This window comes from Falco punctatus (genome assembly GCF_963210335.1).
Source record: "Falco punctatus genome assembly, chromosome: 2".
In the NCBI taxonomy this organism is placed as follows: Eukaryota; Metazoa; Chordata; class Aves; order Falconiformes; family Falconidae; genus Falco; species Falco punctatus.
Window position 1 is genome coordinate 75,679,229 of NC_137581.1, and position 27,555 is coordinate 75,706,783.

Here is a 27,555-nt window from a genome sequence, read left to right on the forward strand (position 1 = left end):
GTTGGTGTGCAAGGGCATGGCTGGGGTTCCCGGGTGAGATGCTGAGGCCTCTCTTGATGTGCTGGGGCTGGTATTGCATAGATATGTAACGTTTTTTTTTTAATCACGGTATCTGCCTTCTTCCCTGCTTCTCCTTGAGCCACGATACAGTGGCTCTCTTCTCTCATTCCTTCTTTTCTGACAGCTGACAGGGCCAAGTGATGAGGGCTTCAAAACCTTGGGCAGAAGCTCAACACGAGCTTGCTCTCCTTAAAGCCAGCCCACCTGTTGGGCGCTCAGGGGTACGTGTGAGTGTGAGGGAAGGGGGTACGCCTGGAGGGACGCGTTCCTGCTGTGGAGGGAAGAAATGCTGTCCAACCCAGCCTGATGGACCACCAGGCTTTCCAAATGCCCCTCTCTGCTGGGTGCAGGTGGTTGCAGGCTTCTAGCACAGCCACAGCTGGACACCAGCGCTGGACGTGCTCCTGACAGGGGGAGTCTGTGTCGCTGACCTTGATGGCTGCGTGCAAGTACAATGCCAAGGGCTGAGCACTGCTGGCTGGGACACGTTCGCCCAGAAGCTCCCTCGCCGGGAACACCTGGGCATCGAGGCCAGACACCTTCCAGCCACGCAGCTTTACCTCAGCCATGCCGCCCCTCTGGCCCCTACGCCCAGCCACGCAGCTGGGTCCCATCCACCTGCGCTTCTGTCAGCGGGCGACAGGCACCCAGAAGCGCCGGGACGCGGAAGGTTCTGGAAGGGCTGCGGTGCCCCACGTGTGCAGCCCCGGCCCGCCACAGCTCCCCCACCCAGGTGCGTGGGGACGATGGCCGCTGCGCCGCGGCCGTGGGCGCCGTTGGCTGGGTGCCAGGCGCAGGGGCCCCCCGCGCCGCCGGCGCTGTCCTCCCCCCCCCGCCATGTGCGGTCTCGGGTGTGTGTGTGCGCGGAGGGGGGAGCGAGGGGGCGGACACAGTGGAAATTTCCACTCCCTGCAGCAGGCACGGCCGCCGCGGCGGGAAGGGGGAAGGCGGGCGCAGGCCCCGAGCCGCCGCAGGGGGGGAGGCGGCGCCCGTGCCGCGGCTCGGCCCGCCCCGCCCGGCTCGGCCCGCTCCCCGGCGGCGGGTGTCCCCCCTCCCGTCCCCTTTCTCCCCCGGGCCGGGGCGGCGGGGCAGCCCGCGGGCGGGCGGGCGGTAGCGGCCCCCCGGCGGGCGGGCGTGTGCGCGGGGGAGGCGGCGCTTGGCGCGGGCAGGGGGCGGCGCGGCGGAGCCTGCGTAGCTGCCGGCGCCCTTTAAGCCGCGCCGCCCGCCCGCCCGCCCGGGTGTCTGTGCAGCCTGGGAGCCGCGCGGGCAGAGCCGCTGCCAGCACCGCCTGCCGCCGGGGACGCGCCTTCCTCCTCCGGTTCCCCCCTCTCCGGCATCGCCGCCGCCCCCTCCTCCCCACCCTCTGCCCCGCCGCGTCCCCGCTCCTACCGCCACAGCCAGCTCTAAGATGCCCCGCTATGAACTGGCTTTGATCCTGAAAGCCATGCAGAGGGTGAGTGAGGGAAGGGAGGACGGGAGGGAGGGAGCCAGGTGGGACCTGACAGACCCCCGCCCCGGCGTCCCCTCGCTGCCTCCTCCTCCTCGCCGCAGCCGCACGGCCCGGCCCCGGGCGCCCGGGGGGCGGGGGGCGGCCCGGCCGGCCCCTTCCCCTGGGGCGAACCCTGCCCTCCCCGCCCGGCCCGCCGCGCTCCGGAGCGGCGCTGCGCAGCGTGCTTCGTTCAGGCTGCCGTGTGCCTTCCTCTGCTCTCTCTCCCCTTCCTCTTTCTGGCTTCCCCCCGGCTCCCTCGGCGAGTTTGCCTGGTTGCTGCCCTAGAGCCGCAGTCCCCCCCTCCCCCCTCCCCTTTGGTCCGCAGGTAAGCAGATCCCGCGCTTAGCGAAATAGATGCATTTACTCCTCTTTTATCTCCCTTCCCCGCCCCTCGTGGTGCCAGTGAACTTAGCCCTTGCCTTGCCTTTGCACACCGATGCCGGCGCGTCCCCCGTCCTCCCCCGCAGCACCAGCGCTTTCCATGGCCGTGTGCTCGCCCCCCCACTCCCAGCACCTGCCATGGCCGCGCTGGGTACCGCGCTGGGGGTCCCGTCGCCTCTGGGAGGCCTTGCGGTGAGCTTTGGTGGGGGAGAGCAAGGACTCGCTCTGGCAAGCATCCCCTCGTGGGATGGCAGCTCCCAGCCTCTCCAGCCCACCTTTCTGCCGGGGAAGTCTCAAGAATTATTCCCCCCCCTCCCCCCCCCCCGCCGTTGCTAACACCAGTTGAGCTCTGCTGATACGGCTCGCCGTATTGCCTACGGGAAGGGTTGCTAGCCGTTGCCGCTTTTTTTTTTTTTTTTTTTGGCGGCGTGATGATAAGCCGTGGCGTGAGCAAGTGAGGCTATATGATGCTCTTTCTGTTTTATAAGAGCTGAATCAGTGCGGGGTGTGTGTGTACTTGTGCGTAATAATAATAATACAGAAACATCTCTGTAGATGGGACCCTTTATTTGGAAAATAATAGCTGATACTGGTCCTTCTCTAGTACCTTCTATAGCCTTTGTTTATCTGCTACTTGCCAGCTTAATATGCAGTGCTGGTGTTGGAATGTAGCAGCACTTCTGCTAGGCTGTAACCCTTCTGCTCTGACCCAGCGTGGACATGCTTGCTGTTGCATTTAACCGTAATTTAAATGAACATGTATAGCTGTCATAGAATAGCAGGAAGCTAAATAGTATTACTGTGTTTCTTTTGTAGTTATAGGAGCATGTCTTCATGTATTATATGTGCGACACATACTAGTACATTTCCATTCATTTTACATGTACCATCCACATGTCAGGGTTGGCTTTTTTTTTTTTTTTAAACTTGGCTTAACTGCAGAAGCTGTAGTAGACCTCAGGTGAGTCCTCTAGTGGAGAAATACAGCAACAGAGAAAAATCTGGTGACATTGCTGCACCACCTCACGGAGCAGCATTTGCTTTGACAAAACATGCTGGCTGCTTTTGGGCTTGGGTTGTCAACATGGTAATTTTATTTTTTTCCATACCCCTCCCCATCAGGGTATAAGCCACAGGTAAGGTGATGAGATGCTTTTTGTATACATGCTGTTAATGTGGGAGGTGCATTATGCTGTGTGGGCAGTGTAAATGCAGAGCAGGACAGAAAGCATAGCAAGTCTGACATAATACTGAGACTAATAAACTGACTACTCTGAAAGGATACCATGGAGTGCTGTCTGGTGGAAAGGATCTTTGGTTCCTAGAATCTGACACAGAGATGCAGGGATAAGCTTTTAGCTGTAAGATGCTTCTAATGAGCATCGATGCACTCAGGATTTAACATCTGCAACCTTTTCCTCTTTGAAGTTTGACTGCCTGGTATATTCTTCCCTGATAGATGTATATTAAGGTGTTCTTTAGCTTTGTGATTTATGTTCAAACACTTACGTTTTGGCTCAGGTGTACCCTTGTTGTAACTCTAAAATTTAGATTCTATCTCTAGATGCTGTTGTTGCTGTTGACAGTACACCAGATCAAGGTGCTTTTTTTGTGTTCCAGTATCTTGCTACTGCTGCCTCTCTTGTCTAATGAGAACACTTGAAAAAATTTTCTGTAGTGGTTGTAAGCTATACAGTGCTGCTGAATCCTGGCAAAGGGGTTGCTCTAGTGACCCCCATAGCAGTGCATAATCTTGACTGTAATGCTAACTTAAATTAGTCAAAGGATGGACACCTGAATATGGGGTTAATTAAGCAGTCTGAAATAAGGTGACTGCATAACTCCTTCCTGTAGAAGTCTGAGAGATCATACACAGTCCTGAATAAATGACATTGCTGTTTAATGCTAGTGCTTCCTGAGGAAGCTGCCCTGGGCAGGTGTTCACTGTCCTGCCATGATGTCAGTCCCTCTCTGGTGGCTGTGTGCTCTGGTGCCCACTTTAGTGTGAAGGCTTGAGCAAGTGTTGACGTTTCTCTTGCTGTCTGTGGCATCCTTCCTCACCTCTGACGGCTCCCTTGCCTTGAAAAACAAAAACAAACAAACAAACAAAAAAAAGGCAGACCTTTGCTGCCTGGCTTTCTTGTGCTTTAGGGCTGTTGTCAACTTCTCTGAGCTCCCTGGCAGCTTGAGCACAAGCCGTCTCAGAGCTACAGGCCAGTAGACTTTCACGGCTCTCTTCAGAGGTAAACTTTGTGATTTTGTGGGGTTCCCCCCCCACACACTTAGTTTTAATAGTTACCTTGGTATTTTCATAGGTGTAGGCAGAATAAATCCCTCAAATTCACTTTTGTTGCTTTAAACTCTTTTGCTTCCTAGTACTGGTTGTGTTCAAGCCGGGGATCCCACCTCATTTTTTTTCTTCCATGTGGCTTCTGCCGTGAACCATGGAGTCTGTTGCGCAGCTGGTCTCCTCCCTACACAGCTAGCCTTGACATGGTTACAGGGCAAGCATGACCCCTCAGTCCTGCCTGGTGCTCCTGTGTCCCTTTGCTTCTTGGCAGACTTCCTCAGAGTCTCTTCAGCTTTCCTTTTGTGTCTTAAAAATGCAGCACCAAAGAGTTTGCGGGGTGTGTGTGTGTAAGGAGGAAAACTCTTACTTTCAAACTTTGTCACCAGTTGTCTGCATGTACTTTTCACAAAAGCTTGTGAGTTTATTCTGATGAGCAGCCATTCTTTGTCCTGTTTTGTAGGTAGGGTATGGTCGTGACATGTAGGTAGGTGATTGACATGCACTAGAGATACTGCATTTGTAAATTGCCTGTGGATGGAGTTCTTGATCAGCAGAGGCTCCAGTCAGTGCTTTGCAGGAAAACAATAATAAACCCTCCTAAAATACTCCTAAAATAAAGAAATCAAAAGCTACTTCTCTGTGGTATCGCTATATTTGAAGAGTAGCTGCAGTGAGGGACTTGGATTGTGTTACTCTGTGTGAGTATGTGGAAGAGATGCTTTGGGAGAAGGCTGGAGTATGAGGCCAGTGAAGTAACTGGAACTTGGGGTGGAAATAATGAATTTTGCTCGTGTGTGGCTTTCAACCCTCCAACATGCAAACAACAAAATTTGTATGGTGAGCTTGGGGAGTTTGATGGCAGACTTGTTATCAGTAGTGTACAGATAGATGTATGTAAACAGCATGTTTGGCTAACCCCAAGGGCCTGAGTCACGGACTGCAGTTGTAGTGAAGGTGCAGAATGAAGACAGTTGTTTGTGCTCTAAACTTTACTATTCATAGCAAAAGATGAGTTTCTAATTATTTCCAACTTTCTCCCAGGGGAGTCACCACTGGCTTTCAGCAGGGGGGTTATGGCAGAGCAGGAAAGGGTAGTGACCCGCTAGTGATTTAGCAGTTGTCGTCGCTTGCTGGAGAAAGGAGAGCTCTTCAGGGAGGCTTCTTCCCTACCCTCTTCGTCCTGCGGAAAGTCCCTTGAGAGCCTGGGGAAGGAAGTGGGGGGGGAAAGGGAAGGAAGAGCTGGAAATGGCTTCCTATTGCTCTGATGCTGTTTTGCAGACTGACCGCGGGGCGGCAATGTGAGACACCCGCCAAGGAGAGCTGGCAGCCGGCGGAGCCTAGGACAGGCAGAGAAGGTGGCGATATTCCCATGCGGTTCTTGCTGCTGCTCGACTCTTGCGAGCTGGGACACCTGTCTTCAACAAAACAACTTTGTAACTGGAACTGAAGCGAATGGACAGTTTGCAAATGCTTTGTTAGAGTATTTCACTAAAAATGAGGAAGCGTGTCAGTATTTTATTAGCAGCGTACTCTTCTCCACTACTTCATGTGTAACAAAGGACAAACATGTCATAGTCTAAAACCTAATTACCTCATTTCAGCAAATATCTGGACTCAGGGACCCATCTACCCACCTCTGTAGTACTGCAGTGAATCTGGGCTCTCAGTTTGACTGGCACGTTCACGCAACGTAATTTGTCTCCAGCATCTGTTTGTTGCCTTTGGAGTGGGTTGCCATGTTTCAAAAATTCCCTACCTGCGGTGGAGATTGTTAGCTATTTTAGGAAAGCCGAAGTAATGGGCAGTAGTGTTGCTTGACATCTTGACTATTACACTTAATTGCTGTGTAGGCAGCTGCAGCAATTGGGCTTTTGATATCTTAGTTGCTAGGAGGAAGCAGGGGGAGAGTGAAGAAGGCAGTAAGCAGGCAGATACTGTTTTTATTTATTGCCTTTCCTTTCCGGTGAACCTACCTGTTCTTACTGTTCAATTGTACATCTTTGCCACTCTGCTCCCCTACTTAGCAGGTTAAAATGACAGAAATGTTTTTCTCTGTTTTCCTTTGACTTTTTTAGTAGGCTGAAACGGGCTCCTCTTCATAGTATTATGCATAGCAGGGAAGGACCCTTGTGTTGGGGGTGGTCCTGGAAAGAAGGCCAAAGATCTGGATCTAAAAGCCAAAACTGGAAAAACCACATGATCTCGTGCTGACTGTCCCGTAGGAGTCAGCTTTTTGTTTTCTGTCTTAAGCATTTCCATAAGAATAACTTGATTTTGAAGTGTGAGATACAGACAGCATTTGAGAATGATACAGTCTTGGCTGATGCTTGCCCCTTTTCAATCTTAAGACTTGAGAGTGGTCCTCATCTAAGTTTCTGCCAGGTGTGGGATATGTAGCTGTCTTGGGTATGTGGAGAGGTAGAGGATTATTCTCTCTTGCAAAATAGTTTGTCTTTTTATAGCAGATAGTAGTTAGCTAGGTGGATTTGGCAAAGTTGTCCAAAGTGAGTGCTCTGTTGATGTCAAGAGTAAAGGCTTTGAAATCCTCTTGGTTCATGCAGGTTTCCGCAGTGTATCAAGTGATGTGCTTGAGTGTGTGAAATGGCATGCCCTGGGTTAACTGCCACTCTTGGTCCCTAGTCTGTAGGGTTGCAAGCCTTGAGTGCTGAGGCTGAGCTGTGGGCAGGTCCTTGTGTCCATGCTGGAACTGGCAGATTTCAGTGAGATTTGGCTAGCCCCTCTTCAGTGGGCAGGAATGGTGGCTTAGTCTTTAAAATACTTTTTCTTTGCCCCCGTTACCTACTTAGCAATGCGCTCTTCTCTCTTGGCTGTGTCTCTCTCCTCCTTTGTTCACTGTATGTATGTATACATGTGGATGCATCATGTATATGAACAGGGGGATGCTTATAAACTTCATAAGGGCAGACTGTCTGTCTGTTAACGTTTGAAGGAGGGAGAATGTATTCTGATAAAATTATTGCTTTCCATTGTTGTAAAAACCCTCAAAAGCAACTGACACTTTAAAAGATGTCCATCATATCACTTAGAATAAGCTGTTGAACTAAATCAAGTATGAACGTGTGTATATGTTTTCTTTCTTCTAATATATCATATATACCATATTTTCTAATGATGGAGCTTTTGCTTTCTGTGCTTATTCAGTGGTTTTCTCCAGTTCCCTTGTTCCAGGCTCATAACGCTGGCAGTTTCCACCCAAAGATTATGTTGGTGGTTGTTGATTATTGATCACGTAACTTATCTTGCTTTTTGTGAGACTCCAGCCAGAGCAGGCTGCTGTAATTATTTGAGCCACAGCTGCCTAGACCTTCTCTGCTACAAGTCTGTGCCCGTAAGAGATTTTACATCTGTTACAGAAGAGATTTTACAAAATTTCTGATGGTGTGCTTCTAACAGGGTGGTAAAGTTTGACTTCCCTGTCCAGAAAACTTGATTATGTGCTCCCAGATCCTCTACAGATATCAAATACTTGCCTATTTATGCTTGTTTTACCCATTCTCTTGCTGTTGCTGTTAGTGACTAAGTAATTCATCAAGTATGGCTTGTGTGGAAGCAGTTGCTTGATAGAGCTGCATATACCAGCCTCTGTGCTGCTTATCCAGGGGCAGCAGGAGCCACTGGGCACTAGGCTGTTCCTTTCAAAACTGGCTGCCCAGTGGACCAGCAGGAATATCTCTGGTGTGCATTCTGTAGAAGAGCTGATAAGAAGGTGCTAGGAGGAGGGGGGTAGGGTAATAAAAGGGAGGACAGATACACAAAATATAACTATTTTATGCAGAAGTGGAACAGGAAAGATGGGAAGTAGAAATATGGAAAGTAAGGCAAGATCGGTGTAAATGAAGGACCTGTGCTGTGGGAGCACTACTGCAAATAGCGGTGCTGGAAATGAGATACTAAAGAAAACGCATCACCCCTGGTGAGGGGAGGGGGAAGGGAAAGAAGCAGATGGAGTAAAGGAAAGGTCACAAACCCTAGAAACAGGATTGTGAGGAACTACACAGGAACTATTGTTCTATTTCTCGCATCTTATTTTAGTCCTAGTTTGTCCACTTATAAGCCAGTCCTTGTGCTTCAGTTATGCAAATATTTAAGGAATAATAATTAAAAACAAAGGTACATGCAGAGCATGGATGCAGAAGGGGAATGTGTTCAGTGGAGTTGATGTGTTTGAGACTACTAGAAAAATCAATGTTTGGTAGCTTTTAATAAAGGTAATTACAAAACTTGATGTAGACTAGCTAGTTGTTTTATAACCAAGATAACTTTATTTAAGCCTTGTTTTAGAGTCTTAAAAATCCCCAAGAAGAATTAGAAATCTTGTAAGAACACACTGCAGAGCAGGAAGCTTAGAGGGCCTTGAACTTAAATTCTAGGATTATGTATGTCCCTGAAACTTCTGTCTTGCCTTTCAATAAAACTTGTGATGCTTTATGTTCTTGTAAAGGTTGTGGGCAGCCATAAATGTGTTGGATACTTGGGGAAGTCCTAAATTAGCTAAAATGAGTCTGGTTTTAATTTTTTTTATTCTCCCTAGAAATTCTAGGAAGAAGTTATTCGTAGTATTTTGTCCGGTTGCATGTGACTAATGCTTCTGCTACTCCTTTGTTATTTCCTAAGTAATTTCTGAAGTCTGTACTCTCCTAGCCAAGATCCTCTTAAAACTGGGTGAACCAGCATGTTTTTCTAGGCTAGGAGTGGAGTATGCCAGTTACATCAGTTACTGCTGAATGGTGATAATCACTAACTGGATCACATCTTTGTACCTTGCAGCTGAAGAAAAGGTCATCTTTGGCAGCGGTAGAGATTTTACAAAATTTCCTGATGGTGTGCTTCTAACAGGGTGGTAAAGTTTGACTTCCCTGTCCAGAAAACTTGATTATGTGCTCCCAGATCCTCTACAGATATCAAATACTTGCCTATTTATGCTTGTTTTACCCATTCTCTTGCTGTTGCTCTTAGTGATGAAGTACTTCATCAAACTAGGTGAATAGTACTTATCAGTGACAGTGAATATGTTTGCACTTCTCACCTTTAGGTTGCCACAAAAAGGAATTTGAGTCTTTGGGCTAAGTGTCCCTCTGCAGTTTCCAAGTTAGTATGTTAGCTGATGTCTTGACACACTTACCTGGCAGGGAAAATTTGGCCTGGTGCTGCATGATACCAGAATTTTCTACTTTTTACCGTCTCCTGGAGGAGACACCCCCTCCCATCTGCATTAAAATGGCTTGCTTTCCCTGTTGCCCTCTTGTGCTCTTTAGTAACTGTTGACCACTTGCCTCCTCAGTATCCTCTGTCCTCTTCTGCTTCCAGTTCCTGTGTAAAAGGAAGAATGTCATTGTGTCTGCAGTTGCAAAGAAAAGCGTGTTTTCCTTGCTGAGGGATGGAGCTGCATATAGTGACAACCCGTATTTGAGCATCTAAGCCTCTGGTAGTCATCTGCTTGAGTTATGGCAGAGGCGTGAATGATTTGGCTTATTTGCCAGGGAAGGGTAGCCCAGTTCCTCAGCAGTGCTGAGCAGCAGCTGAACCTTCTGCTCTCTTCAGAGAACCCAGATAACACCTGTCACCTGTGTAAACATAAGCCAATTTTTTGGGCAGACAAGGGGAAAAGGAAGTACTTGCATACATGTTTTCTTTAAACTAGTAGTCCAAGTTAAACTTAAAGTCCATCAGCTTAAGACCAAGTAAGATGACTACAGTATGTCTAGGCAGGTGTGGAGAAGATAGTCTTTCTTCATGGTATCTATTTTAACAAATAAAAAGGAACCTTCTATCTCCTCTCATCTGTCCCCAGCTTAACACCCCACCCCACCCCCTTGTAGGTGTTTGGAGTTTCTGAAGAAGTAGAAGCCAATAAATCCACTGTTCCTGACAGTGCTGGGGACTGACTCATGGGGAGAGAAACCATCCAAATGTGAATGCCACAGGCAGTGGTATGAAGTGGCTTGCTGAGGCACTGCTAGTGATACTGGTTTCAGAAAACAAGCCACCCTCCTCTCCCTTTGCAATTAACGGTACTGGAGCTTCTGTTTTTGTGGAGTACTGAATAAGGACTCTGCTAGAGCTGCATCGTCTTCCTTCTGCCTTCTCTCCTCCCCCCCCCCCCCCTTCTTAATTTCTGACTTGGTGGGAGACCTAAATAGGTCTATACACTTGGGATGGGGGGGTGGGAAGAATGGTTAAAAACAAAAACAACTAATTGATTTATTACTCTAACACTGTCAGTCACAGTGCCCTTCGGCTTCAGTTGGCCTAAAGTACTCCAGTTTGCTTCTGTAATAGTTCACAGTAGCATTACATTTCCAACTGGGAAATGCAGTGTAGTTCTTTTTCTGCTGCTGAACTGCATGCTGTGAGGTTACTTATTTCTCTCATGTCTCCTTCAGCAGTCCTTTAGAAAAGAATCGAGAAGACTGTGTTCTGGAGCAAGCTTCTCTTTCTGATGCTGCAGTAAAATGAAGACCAGAACTGGAGCGATTCCTGAAACTCCAGACAAAAAGAAAATAAATAGTGTTATATGTTTGTAACAACTCCTTTGAGTGACTGACTTGAACATTGCACCTCAAATTGGACCTTTGTGGTAGTGATGGTTTATAGAGTTGTCTCTGTGGCACTTGTGTTCTTCAAGGCCAGCAGATGTATTGACGCAGTACCACTTTGGGGCAGCAGAGCATGTGTGGCAAACAGGTTAGTCGGGTTGCTGCTGGGTCAGCTCACTTGGAAATGTGGTACTCTTCTACTCCAATCTGTTGAGCTGCTGGGAATGCCAGTCCAGATCTTAACTCAAGTTATTTATTAGATGCTACAGGCCAACTTCTGCCTCTGAGCTTTCCTGCTTCCTACAACATAACCGGTTTGTCTCAGGTGGGTTTCCTGCTTGGCCTCTCTGCTCCAGCTCCTGGTTTACAAGGGAAGGTCCTGAAACTGTGGTCCTGGATGTTTAGGGCTCTCAGCAGCTGGCAGGGCTAGCCCCTCCTTTCTCAAGGGCATGTACTACGTAAGAGTAAGTTGGTGTGTATCAGTTACTCCATGAAGGACAATTGTGCTCCTTTTTTTTTTTGTGTTCTAGAGTGCTGCAATAAATGGAACAAAGCTTTTCCTATGTTTTTCCCCCTGAGAGATGGGCTGCCTCAGACAACCTTGTTTTTACTGTGGAGAAGTGGACGGGTAGGAACTTGCATGTCCGTAGCAGGTAGCCTGCAGTGTGAGCAGGCCAGACAACACACTTGAGGAGCTGGATGTTGTACAGACCTGCTCAAGGCATAAGACTCTTATTCTTTTTTTTTTTCTCATTCTCTACCCCCCCCCCCCCTCGGGAGAGCTATTGTTAATATTTGCATGTATCTGTTGAGCCTGACAATCTGGGTATACTCCTTCTATGCAAGTGAGTTGTTGAGTAGGTAAAATGCTATTGGTATGAGTTAACGTGCCCCTGCTTGAAGAAGATGAAGAAAAATGTTCTTTCTAAGAAAGAGCCTCAAAACTACTGTGAAAAAAGTTAAGTATGTTCTTAATTTGCTAACAGATGATAGCAGTGGACATTCCTGTGTCGTATGTGGGTGTTTGCATCCCCAGACTAACCCTTAAAGCAATGGTCATTGGGACTGACTCTTTAAGAGAAAAGGGAAGTCAACTGAGAAACTTCCCATCTGCTAAGAAGAGAAATAGGTTGAGCAGAAAACAAATAGTTGCTTTAGGGCTGGAGCAGTTTGATTCTGGCATATTAAAAGACACATCTTATTAGAAAAGCACTGTGGAGAAAGTTTTCCTTTAAAACAATCATAAAAATTTCTCCTAAAAATCCCACCCTAAATCTGCTTCACATTAGCTAATATCTCTTCAGGGAATTGCTTGAGACTTTTTTTTTTTTTTCTTAAAGGACAGGCTGCCTGTTGGAGCGACATATGCATTGTTTCACCAAAGCTGTAGCCCTCTATCTTCAGACAAGAGGGAAGCACATCATTTTGTGTCTTTGATATGATCCAGCCAGAAAACAGCCTTAGGGGAAAAAAAAACTTCAGTCCTTGGCAGCAGTGCTGTCTTTCTGTCTTTTTTTTTTCCTCTCAGTGCCACAATGTACGCTGTTCTAATAACTTGAGATTAAACTCACATGGGGCATCTCAAAAGTCCTTCTTAAGACTTGAGGTCATAACTTGCTGAAAGTTCAGAGGGACGAATCTCATTTTCGTAATGAAAAAAAGTTCCAGGGTTATTTTAGAATTAGGTCTAATAAGAAACTGGTACAAGAAGCTACTTTAGTACAGTAATTTAGTAACAGTGCAGCAAATTTGTAGCAGCTACTGAAAGCTTTCCACCTTCCTGCTAAAGAGAGCTAAACCCTGCAAAATTCAGATGTTGATTACAAAGGTGATGATTAGGGTCTCTGTAGACTGGTTATTTCAAATGCATCATCTGGCTGTACCTTCCAGTGGAAAATGCTCAAGAAACTTAATGTATTGTTTATTTTGGTTAGACTGAGCCCACTGTAGTTTTGCAAGTATCCTTATTGGGAAATGTCATGATTTATTCAAGAGAAGCTGTCTAATACTTGCACTTTTCAGAGTGCTTGAATGTGCTTGTAACAGTTGTGCTATGAGCTGGGTACCTTTTGTATCAACTAGATGTAGCTTTAAGAATATTTTTTTTTGTGATTCATAGATATTACTGTCTAGTATAGTTTGCCAGGTCATTGATTAACCTACAGGGAAGATGGTGGGATGTGAACTGAAGTTCAAGTCTGAACATTTTCAGTAATAAAAGAGGGGATAATATCAGTTATTACTGTTTCTTTAGCTTGCACTTTATTCTAATATTCTGTGTAGCAGTTTTTTCTTCTGTGTCTGAGTAAAATCGCTTCTTACCCTTTCATTACAATATTTATAGTTTTGGTATAAACATTATAATGTAGTTGCATTTGAAAATATAACCGAATATAGTAAAAGATGCAACAACACTGAAGTGTTGCTCAAAAGTGCTTAAAACTAAGAATAGTACATTATACCTGTATCTGGCATCATATGGTTGGAAGTGTTTATAATTCTGTGTTGGATTACACTAATAGACTATTTAACTACTGCTGCATTTGTGGGTGGGAATAAATGTGAATTCTTCTGTGGAAGAATTTAAAATACATCTGTGGTTTGAGGCTTATGAGCATGATAAATTTAGCACACTACTGTAATCAGTCCATTTTGTGCCATGTCTCCGTAGTCTCTCATTATTGGCTGTAACTCCAGCAGAATGAATATCTGTATTCTCATGTGGGTTTGTGGTGGTGGTGGGGAACCCTTATTATCTTTTTTGATTCTGAACTACTCTTGAAAAACAGCCAGCTTGTACAAATAACATGATTGTGAATTTCTCCTTAAGGCTGAAGTTGTGGTTTGCTGTAAGCTATGTTAAAAATACATTTGCCTTGGAGAAGTGCACTTTTTTTTTATATCAGCACTGTTGCTACCTTCAGTAATGCACAAAGTAAGGCAGAGGGGAGGGAGTGTGTGATTTTTCAAACTCAACTATAGTTTTTATTATTGTCTATCTGAGAATTTTTAATGGTTTTTTTCTTTTTTTAAAACAAAATGAATAAGCTACAGGAATGCTAAACAAAAACCCACCCAAATACTGGAATACGTTATCTGGGTGTTTGTACTAATCATAGATGAATTACTAGGGAAATGTGAGTTTCAGCATAGTGCCAGAGCACTTCTGCAAATGAAGTGGGAGTGCCTGAAGCTGATGCTTCTACAATTTCTAAGGCTGGTAGGCCTTATGGTCACAAAAAAGATTCAACAAGGTTTTTTGTTGGTGGATTTTTGTTTGGGTTTGTTTGTTGTTTTGGGTTTGTTTGGTTTTTTTTTTTTGGTGTGTGCCTACATTACCTTTACTGGTGGGTGGGATAGAGGAATGGAGGCAGACCCTGTTCACTACTTCTCTGTAATAATCTTGAATACTGAAGAGTTGTGTTCTGATCATTAGACTAGACTAAACAGATTCTTTGGTTTGGTCTTCTCTTCCTTTGCTGTGTACATTCGGTGTAGGAAGTAGAACTTTGTCCAGCACCCTCTAAATCCATTGAAAGGTTTCAGATGGGTATTGGTAAATGATACCTCCCAAAGCATAAATAGGAGATAGAGGCATCCTGTCTGTGTGGCAGAGGTAGGAGTCCCAGTGTGCAGCCCTTCAGACCCCCTTCCTTTCCCACCTGTCTGGTTGTCTGCTAGCAGTCTTTTTATTATCCCCTTCCCTCCACTCTGAGTGCTTCGGTCCTGCTTGCCTAAATGAGTACCTGTTTCCTGACATGCTTTGATAGAATTGGGTGTGATTGGGGCTTGAGGAATGGAGAGGCAGGGTATGCTTTGCCTCAAAACCTTCTGTCTCTGATGTTAGTGATCCTCTTCATGCTTGGATGCAGATAGATGGTGCTGGCAACAGTGCTCTTTGTCATCCTGGCAACTGTAACTGCTACCAAAATCCATCTGGTTCTCCCTCCTGTGTCTAGGGTGCTCCCAAAAAATCCTGAAACCGTGTGGGTATCAAAAAGCACACTGCAGACAGAAATATTCTTTAGAGTATCAGATGTAGTCAGATGTCAGGTGTAGCTTTGCTTTTGTCACTTGCTTGAATGGGACTTTTTTTTTTTTTCAGTTGGATTACATGGGATATGTATGAAGGACTTCCAGAGAAAAATGTAACCCTGTGATTATCTGTACCCCAGGCAGGTGCAAACTCATCTAAAACCTGTGGAATAACATTGATTTTTCCAGCTGATCTTAAATTTATGTTGTTTTTTGACAGCATTGTGACTTCCTTTTGATTTTTAGCTCTAGCAGCCAGCTGGTGTCTCAAGTGCATGCACGTGATGCCAGAATCCGTCAAGATTTGTGGGGTGCAGTGCTAGTAATGCTCCTTAGTGGTTGTTTTTTGTGTTTTGGTCGCCATCCCCCCCGTCCCCCCTTAGATCGCTTGATAGAGGAAGGCTTGTTTAGTGTCTTGAAGCAGACTTGGGCGATTCTAAAGTAAAGAAAAATAAAATGTCTGTTCCTTACCTTGGTCTGGGGAATTGGGGTCATTTAATACCGCAGAATTGCTGCGTCTCTTAAGGTACTTGTAAACATTGAAGTTGATTTGTAAAAGGCATTACTACTTAGTTCTACGAATACTTAATTATGTGTGTTACGGTTTGCATAAATGCAGCAGGAAATATAAGGGGGAAAAAAAATCTGTGGTGTTCAGTCATTGTTTTACTAGACTTCAAATTTTTTCTCATTACTTCATGAAATTCTTCTCTAATTCAATCTTTGTCTTTTGTCTTTGCTGCCTTGCAGGGTTGGTACAGTAGGCCTCACTAAACTTAGCTGCAACTAAGAATTTCTCCTACATCAACTGAGTTAAGGCTGATGCTCTTGTGGAATGTGGATTAAAAGTGCGTGCTAAGTTCCAAATTTCCATTTGAGAAGCGGAGAAAGTAAATGTGCCACAACCACCAGCATCAGGACAGCAAACCAAGGGACAAAGAATTTGATCCACAGTGTTGATATATGTTAACTGGTTCACGTGTTGCTTAACAGACGTTTGCTGGGGGGCGAGAAGTGGACGTCAGCTGTGCGAAGTCATTTTGTTTACAGAAATGAGGGCTTCTTTGGAAACAGCAGACATTGCCATTGTGGCACTGTACTTCGTGCTTGTAATGTGCATAGGTTTTTTTGCCATGTGGAAATACAATCGGAGCACCGTAAGTGGCTACTTTTTGGCAGGGCGTTCTATGACCTGGGTGGCTATTGGTGCATCTTTGTTTGTGAGCAATATTGGAAGTGAACATTTCATTGGGCTCGCAGGATCTGGAGCGGCGAGTGGATTTGCAGTAGGTGCATGGGAATTCAACGCCTTAATGCTTTTGCAGCTTTTAGGATGGGTCTTCGTTCCAGTCTACATCCGGTCGGGAGTGTACACCATGCCTGAATACTTGTCCAAGCGTTTTGGAGGGCATAGAATTCAAATATATTTTGCAGCATTGTCTCTAATTCTTTATATCTTCACCAAACTCTCAGTTGACTTGTATTCAGGGGCACTTTTTATTCAAGAATCGCTAGGTTGGAACCTCTATTTGTCAGTTATCCTCCTTATTGGAATGACTGCACTGTTGACTGTGACTGGAGGTCTTGTGGCTGTCATCTATACAGACACCCTTCAAGCTCTGCTTATGATTATTGGTGCCCTCACACTTATGATCATAAGTATTACGGAGGTTGGTGGGTTTGAAGAAGTTAAAAGAAGGTACATGTTAGCGTCACCAAATGTTACGTCTATCTTGTTAACCTACAACATTTCCAATACCAATTCCTGCAATGTCAACCCAAAGCCTGATGCTCTTAAAATGTTGCGTGAGCCAACAGATGAAGATATTCCCTGGCCTGGATTTCTGTTGGGACAGACCCCAGCTTCTGTGTGGTACTGGTGTGCCGATCAAGTCATAGTTCAGAGAGTTTTAGCTGCAAAAAACATTGCTCATGCCAAAGGATCCACTCTGATGGCAGGCTTCTTAAAGTTGCTGCCAATGTTTATTATAGTTGTCCCAGGGATGATTTCACGAATACTGTTCGCAGATGATATCGCTTGCATTAATCCGGAACACTGTTTTCAAGTCTGCGGGAGCAGAGCTGGATGCTCTAACATAGCCTATCCACGTTTGGTGATGAAACTGGTGCCAGTTGGTCTGCGGGGACTGATGATGGCTGTGATGATTGCTGCACTAATGAGTGACTTGGACTCCATATTCAACAGTGCTAGCACCATATTCACACTTGATGTCTACAAACTCATTCGGAAGAGCGCGACGTCTAGAGAACTGATGATTGTAGGAAGAGTCTTTGTTGCATTCATGGTGGTTATAAGCATTGCCTGGGTGCCGATAATTGTAGAAATGCAAGGTGGTCAGATGTACCTTTATATTCAAGAGGTAGCGGACTACTTGACCCCACCGGTGGCTGCTCTGTTTCTTATGGGTATCTTTTGGAAGCGTTGCAATGAGCAGGGGGCTTTCTATGGTGGAATGGCCGGGTTTGTTCTTGGAGCGATACGGTTGATACTGGCGTTTATCTATCGTGCTCCGGAGTGTAACCAGCCGGATACTAGGCCAAGCTTTATCAAAAATATCCATTACATGTATGTTGCAACAGCTCTGTTCTGGATCACTGGCATTGTGACCTTTGTAGTAAGCCTTCTCACGCCTCCACCTACGAAGGAGCAGGTTCGGACGACCACTTTCTGGGCAGTGAAAAACAGGAATGTGAAAGAGAATGCTGCAAAGGGGGAGCTGTACAAAGTGCAAGAAAAGAGCATCCTGAAGTGCAATGAAAACGCTAACCACATCATTCCAAATGGCAAATCGGAAGAAAATATTAAAAATATTAAGCCAGAGGATATCAATCTTCTGGTTACTTGCAGAGATGACAGCAACCCAGTGATTTCTGTGAGTCACTCTGAAGTTGAGACACCAGTTGATTGTTACTCAAACGGACAAGCAGCTTTGATGGGGGAGAAAAAGCACGAGGAAGAGACTGATGATAGAGACAGACATTTGAAATTCATAGATTGGTTCTGTGGCTTTAAAAGTAAAAACATGAACAAGAGAGCTCTTCGGGAGATGGAGGAAGAGACTGTTTGTTTACAAATGCTGGAAGAGACTCCAAAAGTTAAACTATTACTAAATACTGGACTGGTCTGTGTCTGTTCGCTTGGAATATTCATGTTTGTCTATTTCTCTTTGTGAGTGAATAGTGAACTTTTAAGGGTATGGCTAAACATACAGAAGTTGATACAGGTCTCTGGAGATTTTGTTTGTTTTGCGTTTTTGGTTATTTGTTTTTTTTCTTTTCAAATAACAGTAACTGCAACTGAGGCATTGTTTACGCTATAATTGTAAGATCAAATCAACTCTAGCCTATGTAGAGACCATTTGAGACATGTTGTCCTATCTCTCCTGAAAGCAGAACGTGTCATGTGATGTCTTTTTCTTTTTTCCCTTTTGTCCTCCCCCCCCTCCAATTGCAGTACTAACCTTTTGTTTTTCCATGTATACATGTATAAATATACCAAAGGCAGGCAGGTGGCTGTGTTTTAAGTCAGGCGGTTACAGAGCTCAGTCAGCATTAAGGTGATGCTAACAAGTAATCATTTACCAGTGTGTAAAATCTAAATGATTAAAACTGTGTCAAAATATTTTTTTTTAAATGTAGGGCTGTGATGCATATTGCTGTGCAGTTGTTCTTTGTAACATAGCTGTATTACTTTTGCCAGTTCGGCACTTTTTAATTTTGCTCACTGCTTCTAGGTTTGTTTTGTTGTTTTGTTTTTTTTTTTCAGTTTCTCATTTTTCTTATGGCAACAACAGGAAGATATTTTGTCTCATCTTTAGCACTTAAAACATGATAGCTGTTAGAGCTTTCTTTTTTTTTTTTACCTAAGAAAATTTGCCTTTTGACTTCTATCCACTGTAAATTCCATTACTGAAAAGTTACTGTATTTAAAAAAACACAAACAAAAACTAACCAAAAAAAATTCCAAACCCAAAAACCAAACCAAAACTCTGGAGGTGATAAGACTGGCAATGGAGGAGATGGGGAGAAAAAAAAAAAGGAATGCTTTTTATTTGGGTTTTGTACTATATTGAAATAGAAGAGTACCTATTCAGCTTCTTCAGTCTGCAAAACCTTAGACTATAATTAGGGTTAGCCTCTTCTAGAGAAAAAATTGTACATAGGTTCCATCATGGGGAGAAAAAGTGTGAGACTTCTAATGTCTTCACTTTGGTAAGCACACTGAAAAATAACTCTGCCTCTGCTGTGTATGTCTAGAAAGAAATACTCTGCAGCCCTACCGTTGCTGCGTACTGAGCCTGTAAGGCTAGAAAAACAAGTGGGAAGACAAGAGTAAGGGGAAGTGGGGAAAGAAGTGGAAGTGGTCCTTATTCTCCAGAGTCCTTTTGCCTCATGTCTTCTCCCACTTCCCCTTTCACCCTGTCAAACTTTTTTTTTTTTTTTTTCCCTTAAGGAATGACTACTGAGGGATTTTGTGTCAGGAGATAAGGAGCATGTGCAGTCATAATCTGTATTGGCAATTGAGGTCTGCCTTTATGATTCTTTGAAAAAAGTTAAACTTTTCCCAGGTGATCATAGATGATTGGTAGGCCTCGATCCTGAGGTTTCTTTCTCCTGAAGGATGGATGCCAGAGACAGGGATGAACAGTTTCTGGGTATGGAGGACATTCCAGCAGCTTGATGGAGGTTAGCAGACGGAAAGGTTGCGGAGCTTGGTCCCCTTCCCCCTTGGTAAAGCAGGAGAATGTGTTGCCATCCTGGGTGCTCACCTGCTTTTGGACACAGAGGGCAGCTGGCAGTGTGTGGATGCACTTACAGTATTAAACTCCTTTATCCTCCAGGACAGAGTGGTCGTATCCAGGCTTTCCATGTGAAAATAATCCCTCCAGTTGTCTTTGTTCCTGAGCTCGTCTTGGGACTTGTTTGAGAGAGTGTGAACTGGCTAGGCCAAAAACTGTCTGAGGGACCATGCTGACAGTTCAGCAACATCGATTCAGGGGTCCAACAATGTTTCCTTGGCCCACCAACAAGAAACAATTCCTATGGGTGAAGTAGTTCTGTAGAAATGAAACTTGCGTTAATCCTGCCTTTGACTGCTGGAGGAGGTTTGCTTTCCAGTACAATGGTGCCATAAATGGCAGGCCGTCCAAATAGCTTTTAGTAGTGTGATGTATAATGCATATTTTCAGAAAAAAATAACTTTTTACCATTTTTGTGGGGGGTTTTGTTTGAATGTCGTTTTTAAGCCAGTTAAATCCCATTCATTCCAAGACTTTAAACAGAGGCTGAGATGCCCCACCTTTCTCCACTTTTAGTTGTTGCTCCTGGAAAGTAGACTGCTCTTTAACTGGAAATAAGTGTAGGAACAGTGTTACAATATATGTAGAAGAGAAGAGTTACTGTACTGGAGTCTTGATGTTAGTAACGGTGTGACAAGACACATCTTCTTACTGTTTGTGTGGTTGGCTTTGATCAGAAAAAACATTTTGAATACTTCTTAATGGTAAAATCGTAGTATGTGAAATACATTAATGGCATCTCAAGGTATTTCATTAGTGGGCTTAGTTGGGAAGGTCAGTACTGTAAGAAAGGTGTAAAACATAGTTGATTAGTTTATCCTGCATAAAAACAATTTAGTACAAAATTTGATCTTGGTGGGATGAAAAATAACAACTTGTGGAGGGTAACGATAGTCTCAATCCAACAATATCTTCTTGAAAAGGCTGGGATTTGGTTAACATGCTTAACTTGGCACAGGGAAAGAGAGACTCTTGTACCAGGCACTGTCCCTTAGTAACTTGACACATTTTTCTATCAGTGACGGGTACTTGGATTTTTCTGGACCAATATTAAATGCAATGCCTCCTAACCTGTGAAGCCAGGTTAGCTCAGGGACCCTTTTGCTTGGCTTGGCTGCCATTGCATCATCTGTGCTTGCTTTTTTCCCAGGGTGCCTTACATGGTTGTGAAGCTGAAGGCATGGCTTTTATTGCCACCTGAAGAGTGATTTGCTTATAATAGCTTTTCCAGCTTGATCTTCCTCCTCTCTTCCACCCAAGTAATTTGATATTTTAAAGAGAACACTGTTTAAAGAGTTAATAAATAGGATGCTTGAATCCTGTTAAGTATAACTCCAGTACATCCATAGTGAAATTTTCCTTTACTGTGGTAGGGAGTCACAATCCTTCACAAATGTGCAGTGCAGCCTTTGACTATTGAATCTGAGATACTACATCTCCCAGCTAATGTATTCCCACTTTTGCTAAACTAACAAGTTGCTGCATTAATTAGTGTAATTAGCAGTCAGTCATGATGCCAAAACGGCACAGAGTAACTGCTCAGAGACTATTTTTGTCTTTAAGCAGCAAAGGTGATTATTTCATGCAACGTTGGGGATCTAGCCGGTTTGCACTGGACAGACTAGCTCCCAAGTTTTCAGTGAAAAGTCAGGTAATTTATACGGTTTTCATGAGAGGTTACAACATCTTTACAATATATTCATTTGATTTTGACATCTAATCATTCTGTTCATAATAGGTGGGATCTAGGTGGAGTAAACCTTTCAACTTTCTTCGTTCAACGATTTCCTGACTTATGGTTTCCTTATCTCCTTCAGGTGCCCACCTTATCTTTTCTAATTATTCAGAGTCCATTCCTTTCTCAACACAGAGCATCACCCAGAGCATTGTACCAAACTCATCCTGACTAATCTTTTTAAGACCTTGTTCTGTTTCAGTCAGGATCTGAATAAAGTAATACCTTGCATCCCCCCTATCTTTGGACCTGTTATTTTGAAGAAGCTTTTAAGCAAGTTATTTTTCTTTTCAGTTGTTTAAAAGTGTATTTCTATGCTACTCTCTGCCTAATGCCAGCCTCTTCAGTCATATGCTGTTTTCATGTCTTAGAGGTCATAAAAATTGCTGATGTTCTTTGCTGTGTATAACCACTTAATAAAAGGCCTTCATTTGAGGGGAAAAAAAAAAAGGCTTCAAGCAAACTGTCTATATTGGTGAGCAAGTACCTTGCCTAGTGTAATGGACCTTAGTGTAAGAAGTTGCTTGAGGATATTTTTTTTTATAGCGTAAACATGCCTTTGCTAATCTGCTGATCATGATCTTTGTGGAAGAGGTGTTAACCCAGGTTAATACATTTTGGTTTAAACACCAACTTTTCTGTCCAGCAAAACTACAAAGGGTCTCCCATAAGGACAATCGGTTGCATAAATCTTAATGCCTGGCCACTGCTTCCTCAGTGGGACTGGCTAGTCATGCAGGGGTAGATCCAGGAGGATGAGCGCTTCTGTCTTGCAGAGATTGGTTTATTTATTGCCTTGAGCTTATGAATGGCACTCTTGGAAAAACTTACTTTGGAATGACACTTTTTTTTTATTTCCCTTAACTTATTTTTCTGTTAAGATATTTGAATTTTCTCCCAGAAATTTATTCGAAGCCTTTTATTTTAAAAAAAAAAACCAAACCACAAAACAAACAACCCCCCCAAAAACCCAACAACAACAAAAAAAGGCTTCTTGGGAGCTTAGAAGTACATTCTGGGAGACTGTTCTTATTTAATTTTTTTTTTTAATGACTGATTTGATGCTATTCTCTGCCAAAGTTTAGGGATTTTTTTGTTGTTTTTGTGATTTATTTTTTTTTCCTGTTGGGTTTTAGTAATACCTGAAAGGAAACGGTGAGAGATTGTAAGAAACTAAAATGGCCTTCAGTATACCGCTTGTGTATTTTATACTTCTCCACTTCTGTGTTCCCCTTTTCACCTTAATCCCAGAAGGGCCAGCATGAGACTTCTGATGTAAGTCATGAGAGTACTGTAACTGAGTAGTGAAGAGGATTTATCACAAGGTTACAGTGAAGCGGGCAGAGCCATCAAAGGGTCTCTGCACGAGCACTTAAAGCTTACAACTTTAAAACATACAGCTTTATTTTTTTTATATATATATTTTTTTAAATCCTAAGATAAAGGAGGTGTTGGGAGATGCTCCCCTTCAGAGAACAGGATACATGGAAGAAGTCGGAGTTTCTAAGCTCTAGCTTTCTTGAGGAAATCTTTGGATTTAGCATGTATAGCAAAGCAAAAATACTCATCTGTTAATTTGGTATTCTGTATGTTCTGTGCCCTTAAACGTAATTGTTTTGAAAATAAAACTAACCTTGTTATGTGATGTTAAAAAGCAGACTTGTGTGCAATGTTTTACAAAATTTTTTTTAAGAAAATGTTTGTATATAATTAAATGGTTTAATGTGCTTTAATTGGCCTAAGGTAAAGAGTAGTCCTAGAATGTAAACATATATAATTAGGATTCTGATTTCACTGTGAGATCTCTGAACTCTCTTGTTTTGCAAAGTGGTTTGTTTTGTTTACAAAACACTTTCTATTATTTCTTTTATGGTGTTGGTTTAAAGGCATTTGCTTCACTTCTGTTCTAATATTGAATTCATGGTATAGTGACATCTGGTGACACTTAGCATTATCAGTTTCACTGTGTAAAGTCAGACACTTTGAGCAAAAATGGTAATGATATGACAATTCTCTGTGTCTATAAATACACGTTTTTAAATGAGGTGGTTATAAAAATAGTTGCTGTGCAAAATGTTAGTAGTCTTCTTCAAGAAGAAAGCAAATTTTCTAATATCACTAGGGCAGTCTCTTCATTCATCATCTTATTTTTAAAGCACAGTGTCAAAGTGATGCTGCTTTACCTTGTATCTCTGATATGTTTTTTTAGATATCTGTGAAGTATTTTTGGTTTTTGTTGCTGTTGTATTTTTTCTGCAGATTTTATATAAAATACCAGTTAATGAACTGCCTTTTTGGGTTTTTTTGTTGTTTGTTTTTTTTTAACTATTCAACTAAAATACATTTCAGACCAAAACCAAATGATATCATATAGCATTTGAAACTTGCCTTTTTGCTTGTCCCTTGTTTTTTTGAAATAAGCCAAATGGGCATGTAGATAAGATCACTATAATGGATCCAGGTCTCTTTTGGTAAAGTGTTATTTAAAGGTCTGTTAAGATCTTATAAGACAATATACTGAAAAAAATTACTGTAGTAGGAATATAGATTTAGAAGTGTTAATGAGATTAATACAGCTTAATTATATTGTAAGTTGCTACTGTCCTTAATGACAAGCTTTTTGTCATAGAAACGATGTATGATAAATTAATTTTGGTCTAGTGTATAGAATCATCATATTGCTATAAACCTTTGAAGTAAATCTGATGCAAAATTTTCATAGTTATCATTGCTGGCCCTGTGTATACTGTTCTTTGTATACTGTATGCATATTATTTTGCCTACTGCATTAGTCTTCAAACTAAAACTCTTATTAGAGAGTATTTGGATACTTCAGACTGTGTTTCTTGCAGTTTACATTCCTTTACCATGGCATTTTGTCCTGTCTAAAAGTATTGTATGGAAATGTTTAAAACTTCTGTACAAAGTTTCAATAAAAATAGAGAAAAAACCCAACAAACAACAACAGAACAGATATTTGTGAAGCTACTTTGGAGAACTTGTCTATAAGTGTCATACATATTCTTCCTTGTAGTAAGCCTTGCATCCCTCTATACAAAGATACCTCTCAATTTTTTTCCTGTTGTTACAAGGCAGACCTCTTCAAGCAGGGTGTGGGTGTTTGGTTAGAGGAAACAAAACCAAAGCAGATTCTTAGAACTGCAAGAAGAACTTAAGGATCCAAAATATGGGTGGAGAGTTTGACTGCAGAACCTTCAGGCCACCTGATGTTGTGGGGAGGTGGGGCTGGGGTGGCCTGGGCTGCTCTTTCTATGGCCTGAAGCTCAGGACGCTGGCAAGGCAAGGCTGAACGTCTGGAGCACCCTGCAGAGCAGCAGCCTGCATGCAAAACAAAATATGGGTGAACCCTCATTTAACGGAGCGGCTATGTTGGATATCATGCAAAATTACTAACTTTTTTCTTTTTTTTCTTTTTTTTTTTTTTTTTTTTTTGTTCTTTAAATGCCTTGTTCAGCTGCTGCTTAACCAATTCTTGAGTGGGACAGGCGCCTTCTTACTTGATTATGGAGTGTCCTTAAGTGCCTCCAGATGTGTTTTGCTGTCCCACTGGGACTGCCCCAGCTTGGATGCCTCAGTGTCTGTCTTGTGTTTATCTAGAAATCATTCCTGGTGCCTAAGTCCTCCAAGGAGCCTGTGCCAGCAATCATGCTCTAAGAATGATGCATGTGATGCTGTCTCCTCCCTTGTAGGAAGCAGTGACAGCTTGTGGTAGTCAGTACTTAAATAGTTGCCTTTGGGGAGAGAAGGATACCTTTCCGCAACTTTTATTTGAAAAAGATGTAAGCAGAGACCAAATGTGAGCATTCCGCCTTGTCAGTGTCCCCCGTAAGGACATATTGGAACTAACAGCCATGGGAAGTGTGGTGTGAATCGTGACTTCTTTGTTGTCCAGTGATGATGGTTCAACAAGGAGGTGGCCAGGCCTGGTGTTTAATCACTCGTGGGTTGGGGATTAACATACTATTTTAGGAATGGGATGCTGGGTAAAACTGTGAGAAAGATGCTAAACCCAGGTTTTTATCTGCAGAGGAAGTGCTGCATTCATCAAAGTTATTCTAGGTATTCTCTTCTTTTGCTGCTGTGTTGTAAAAGAAAAGTGAAAGCGGCAGTCTGTTGAAGGAATGGATAAAAAAAACGTTTTTGGAGGAGGCTTTGAATTTGGGATGAAAAATAAACAAGTGTTTCCTGCCTGCAGGCTTGGTTTAGCATTGTGATTTCTAGGAGGGAGTGGGACTCCTGTGTTTTCATTAGTTAGCTGTTGTTAATTAATTGGTTATCTAATTAGCTTATTAGGTGATTATTCGGTGAGCAGCTTTCCATTTCATTGATTTTAAAAGAGGTTCAAGAAGCCTCTTCATCACCAGCTGGTTTGATTTGTATTAGCAAAGACTCTGATCCCCAATTTACTGATGTCTGAGGCTTAATGTTTCTCTGGGTGTGGAGTCCCGGCCCAGGCAAGTTGCGGGCACATTCAGTAAATGCCACAGCAGCATTTATTTTGAGGGTTCACTGGAAAAACCCAAGGAGGTGCTGGTAGTGTGTACTCTTTGCGTGCTGGCTCTGATGAGAGTTCTGCCTGCTTGGATGTGGCTGTCCCAGTTTGCCCTGTACGAGTTCTTGTGCCAGGAAAGCGGACAAGCCAGGAGGTTTCAGCTCCACGCTTTTCTTCCTGCCTGTCTGGCAAGCCTGTTTAATGGGGTTGTACTTGATGATTTGGGTTTTTTTGATGATGGTTTGGTTTTGGGTTTTTTTGAGGTGTTTGTAGACTGATAGGAATAAGGTGATAATTTAACTTCATGGTCACCATGTTTATAACCTTTAATTTATCAGCAACTATTTTCAATACTTACCCGAACCATGAAGCTAGGGGTTTTTTTAAGTCAGCTTGCAGTATCCCAGTATATATGCTGTAGTGCATGTGAGAATTTGAGCAAGAAGTTGCAGAGGTTAATTTTCACTTGCGCACACCAGTTGGTGAAAACAGTGAAGCTTCCACATTAAATGCTACTCTGGTTCAGAGCCAAAGGTAGATAGTTTTCAGCAAAAGTGTGATGATTTAAAAATTGTGGCTATAGTCCTCACCACACTCTTTGGATTTTGCTAACCATGTTCAGGTTTTTCTTAGTTCTGACTCTTCTTAGTTCTACAGCAGTAAGGGCGTGCATGATGGGTGTGACAGCTACATGTCAGGAACCAGATCTCTAGTCCTTAAAAGGTTCTCTCATGGAAGAGAGCTCTTCAGTGGCTTAGTCTAGTCTGGACAGTGCTAGTGGTACACCCTAGGTCTGGAGTGTTGGGGACTTGGTTGGAATATATCCTGATGCCTGACTACTACAGTTGGTGCTTTAGACAGCTGCGGGTATTTCTCCCAAGACTGGACTGTTGCTGGCACTCTAAGGCTGGAAGCCTTCAACCCAGAGAATTTAAAAATTGACTGCATTTGGCCTTTGCAGCCACGACTCAATGGAACTGGTGTTTTTCTTCTGGAAGCTATGCAAGTGCCTATTTCCTTCACCACTGTGCAGATTTCCCCCAGTTAGAGAGGTATGAAAGTTGATCTGGAAAATGCTGAACGTTCCCAAGGCGATTACGCTGGAAGAGCCTCTGTGGGTTTAGAGCTGCCTGCGTGTGTGCCATGTTGGCCAGCAAGCTGTTCCCTGTGGAGAAACGTACCAGGCTGAGTATCGCGTGGCAGGGAGGTGGCTGGGGTTTTGAGCCCTGAGCATTTTGTGTAAAATGTATTGAAGCCTTCCTCCTTCTTGGTACCACCACTGACTTTGCCCCAGAAGCATCCAGGGAAGCAAGCGGTAACAGCAGCAGCGTGAAGGTAGTTTGATTCGTGGCCCTTCCCCAGCTTGCAGAGAAGCTTGTGAACGGAGGTGCCAGGCAGCTGAAGGTATGATAGCTCTGTGTTCAGGCAGTCTTTCCCTTTCAAACACTTGGAGAAAGGGGATGATGGGCTTCTGCTTACCTTGGAAATAGCAGCCATTGCTCTGGGACTCTTTCTGTCAGTGTCTGTAAGTTTTCCAAGCTGGTGTTAAGTATGTGGGTGAATAGAAGAGCTTAAAATAAGTTGATGAGAGAGAATTCTAGGGGAGCTGGAAACAAGGCTGGGTTAGAGGGAAGAGGATGAAAGAGTGAGCCTATTTGTGAATAGAGATCTTACC

General features: G+C 43.6%; 2 protein-coding genes across 2 annotated transcripts in view; both read left to right on the forward strand.

Moving 5' to 3' along the window:
* The first annotated feature begins 1,372 nt into the window (after positions 1-1,372).
* SLC5A3 (solute carrier family 5 member 3) lies at positions 1,373-23,911 on the forward strand. The gene is made up of 2 exons (XM_080374714.1): positions 1,373-1,513; positions 15,563-23,911. Exon 2 carries the CDS (start codon positions 15,865-15,867, stop codon positions 18,004-18,006), a length of 2,142 nt encoding a protein of 713 aa, XP_080230840.1. The 5' UTR covers positions 1,373-1,513; positions 15,563-15,864; the 3' UTR covers positions 18,007-23,911.
* Positions 1,379-27,555, forward strand: part of MRPS6 (mitochondrial ribosomal protein S6) — a 109,764-nt gene continuing 83,587 nt past the window's right edge. Inside the window, exon 1 of the mRNA XM_080374771.1 lies at positions 1,379-1,513. Within this exon, the coding sequence (XP_080230897.1) occupies positions 1,469-1,513 (45 nt within the window). The 5' untranslated portion in view covers positions 1,379-1,468. The remainder of the gene's footprint in view (positions 1,514-27,555) is intronic.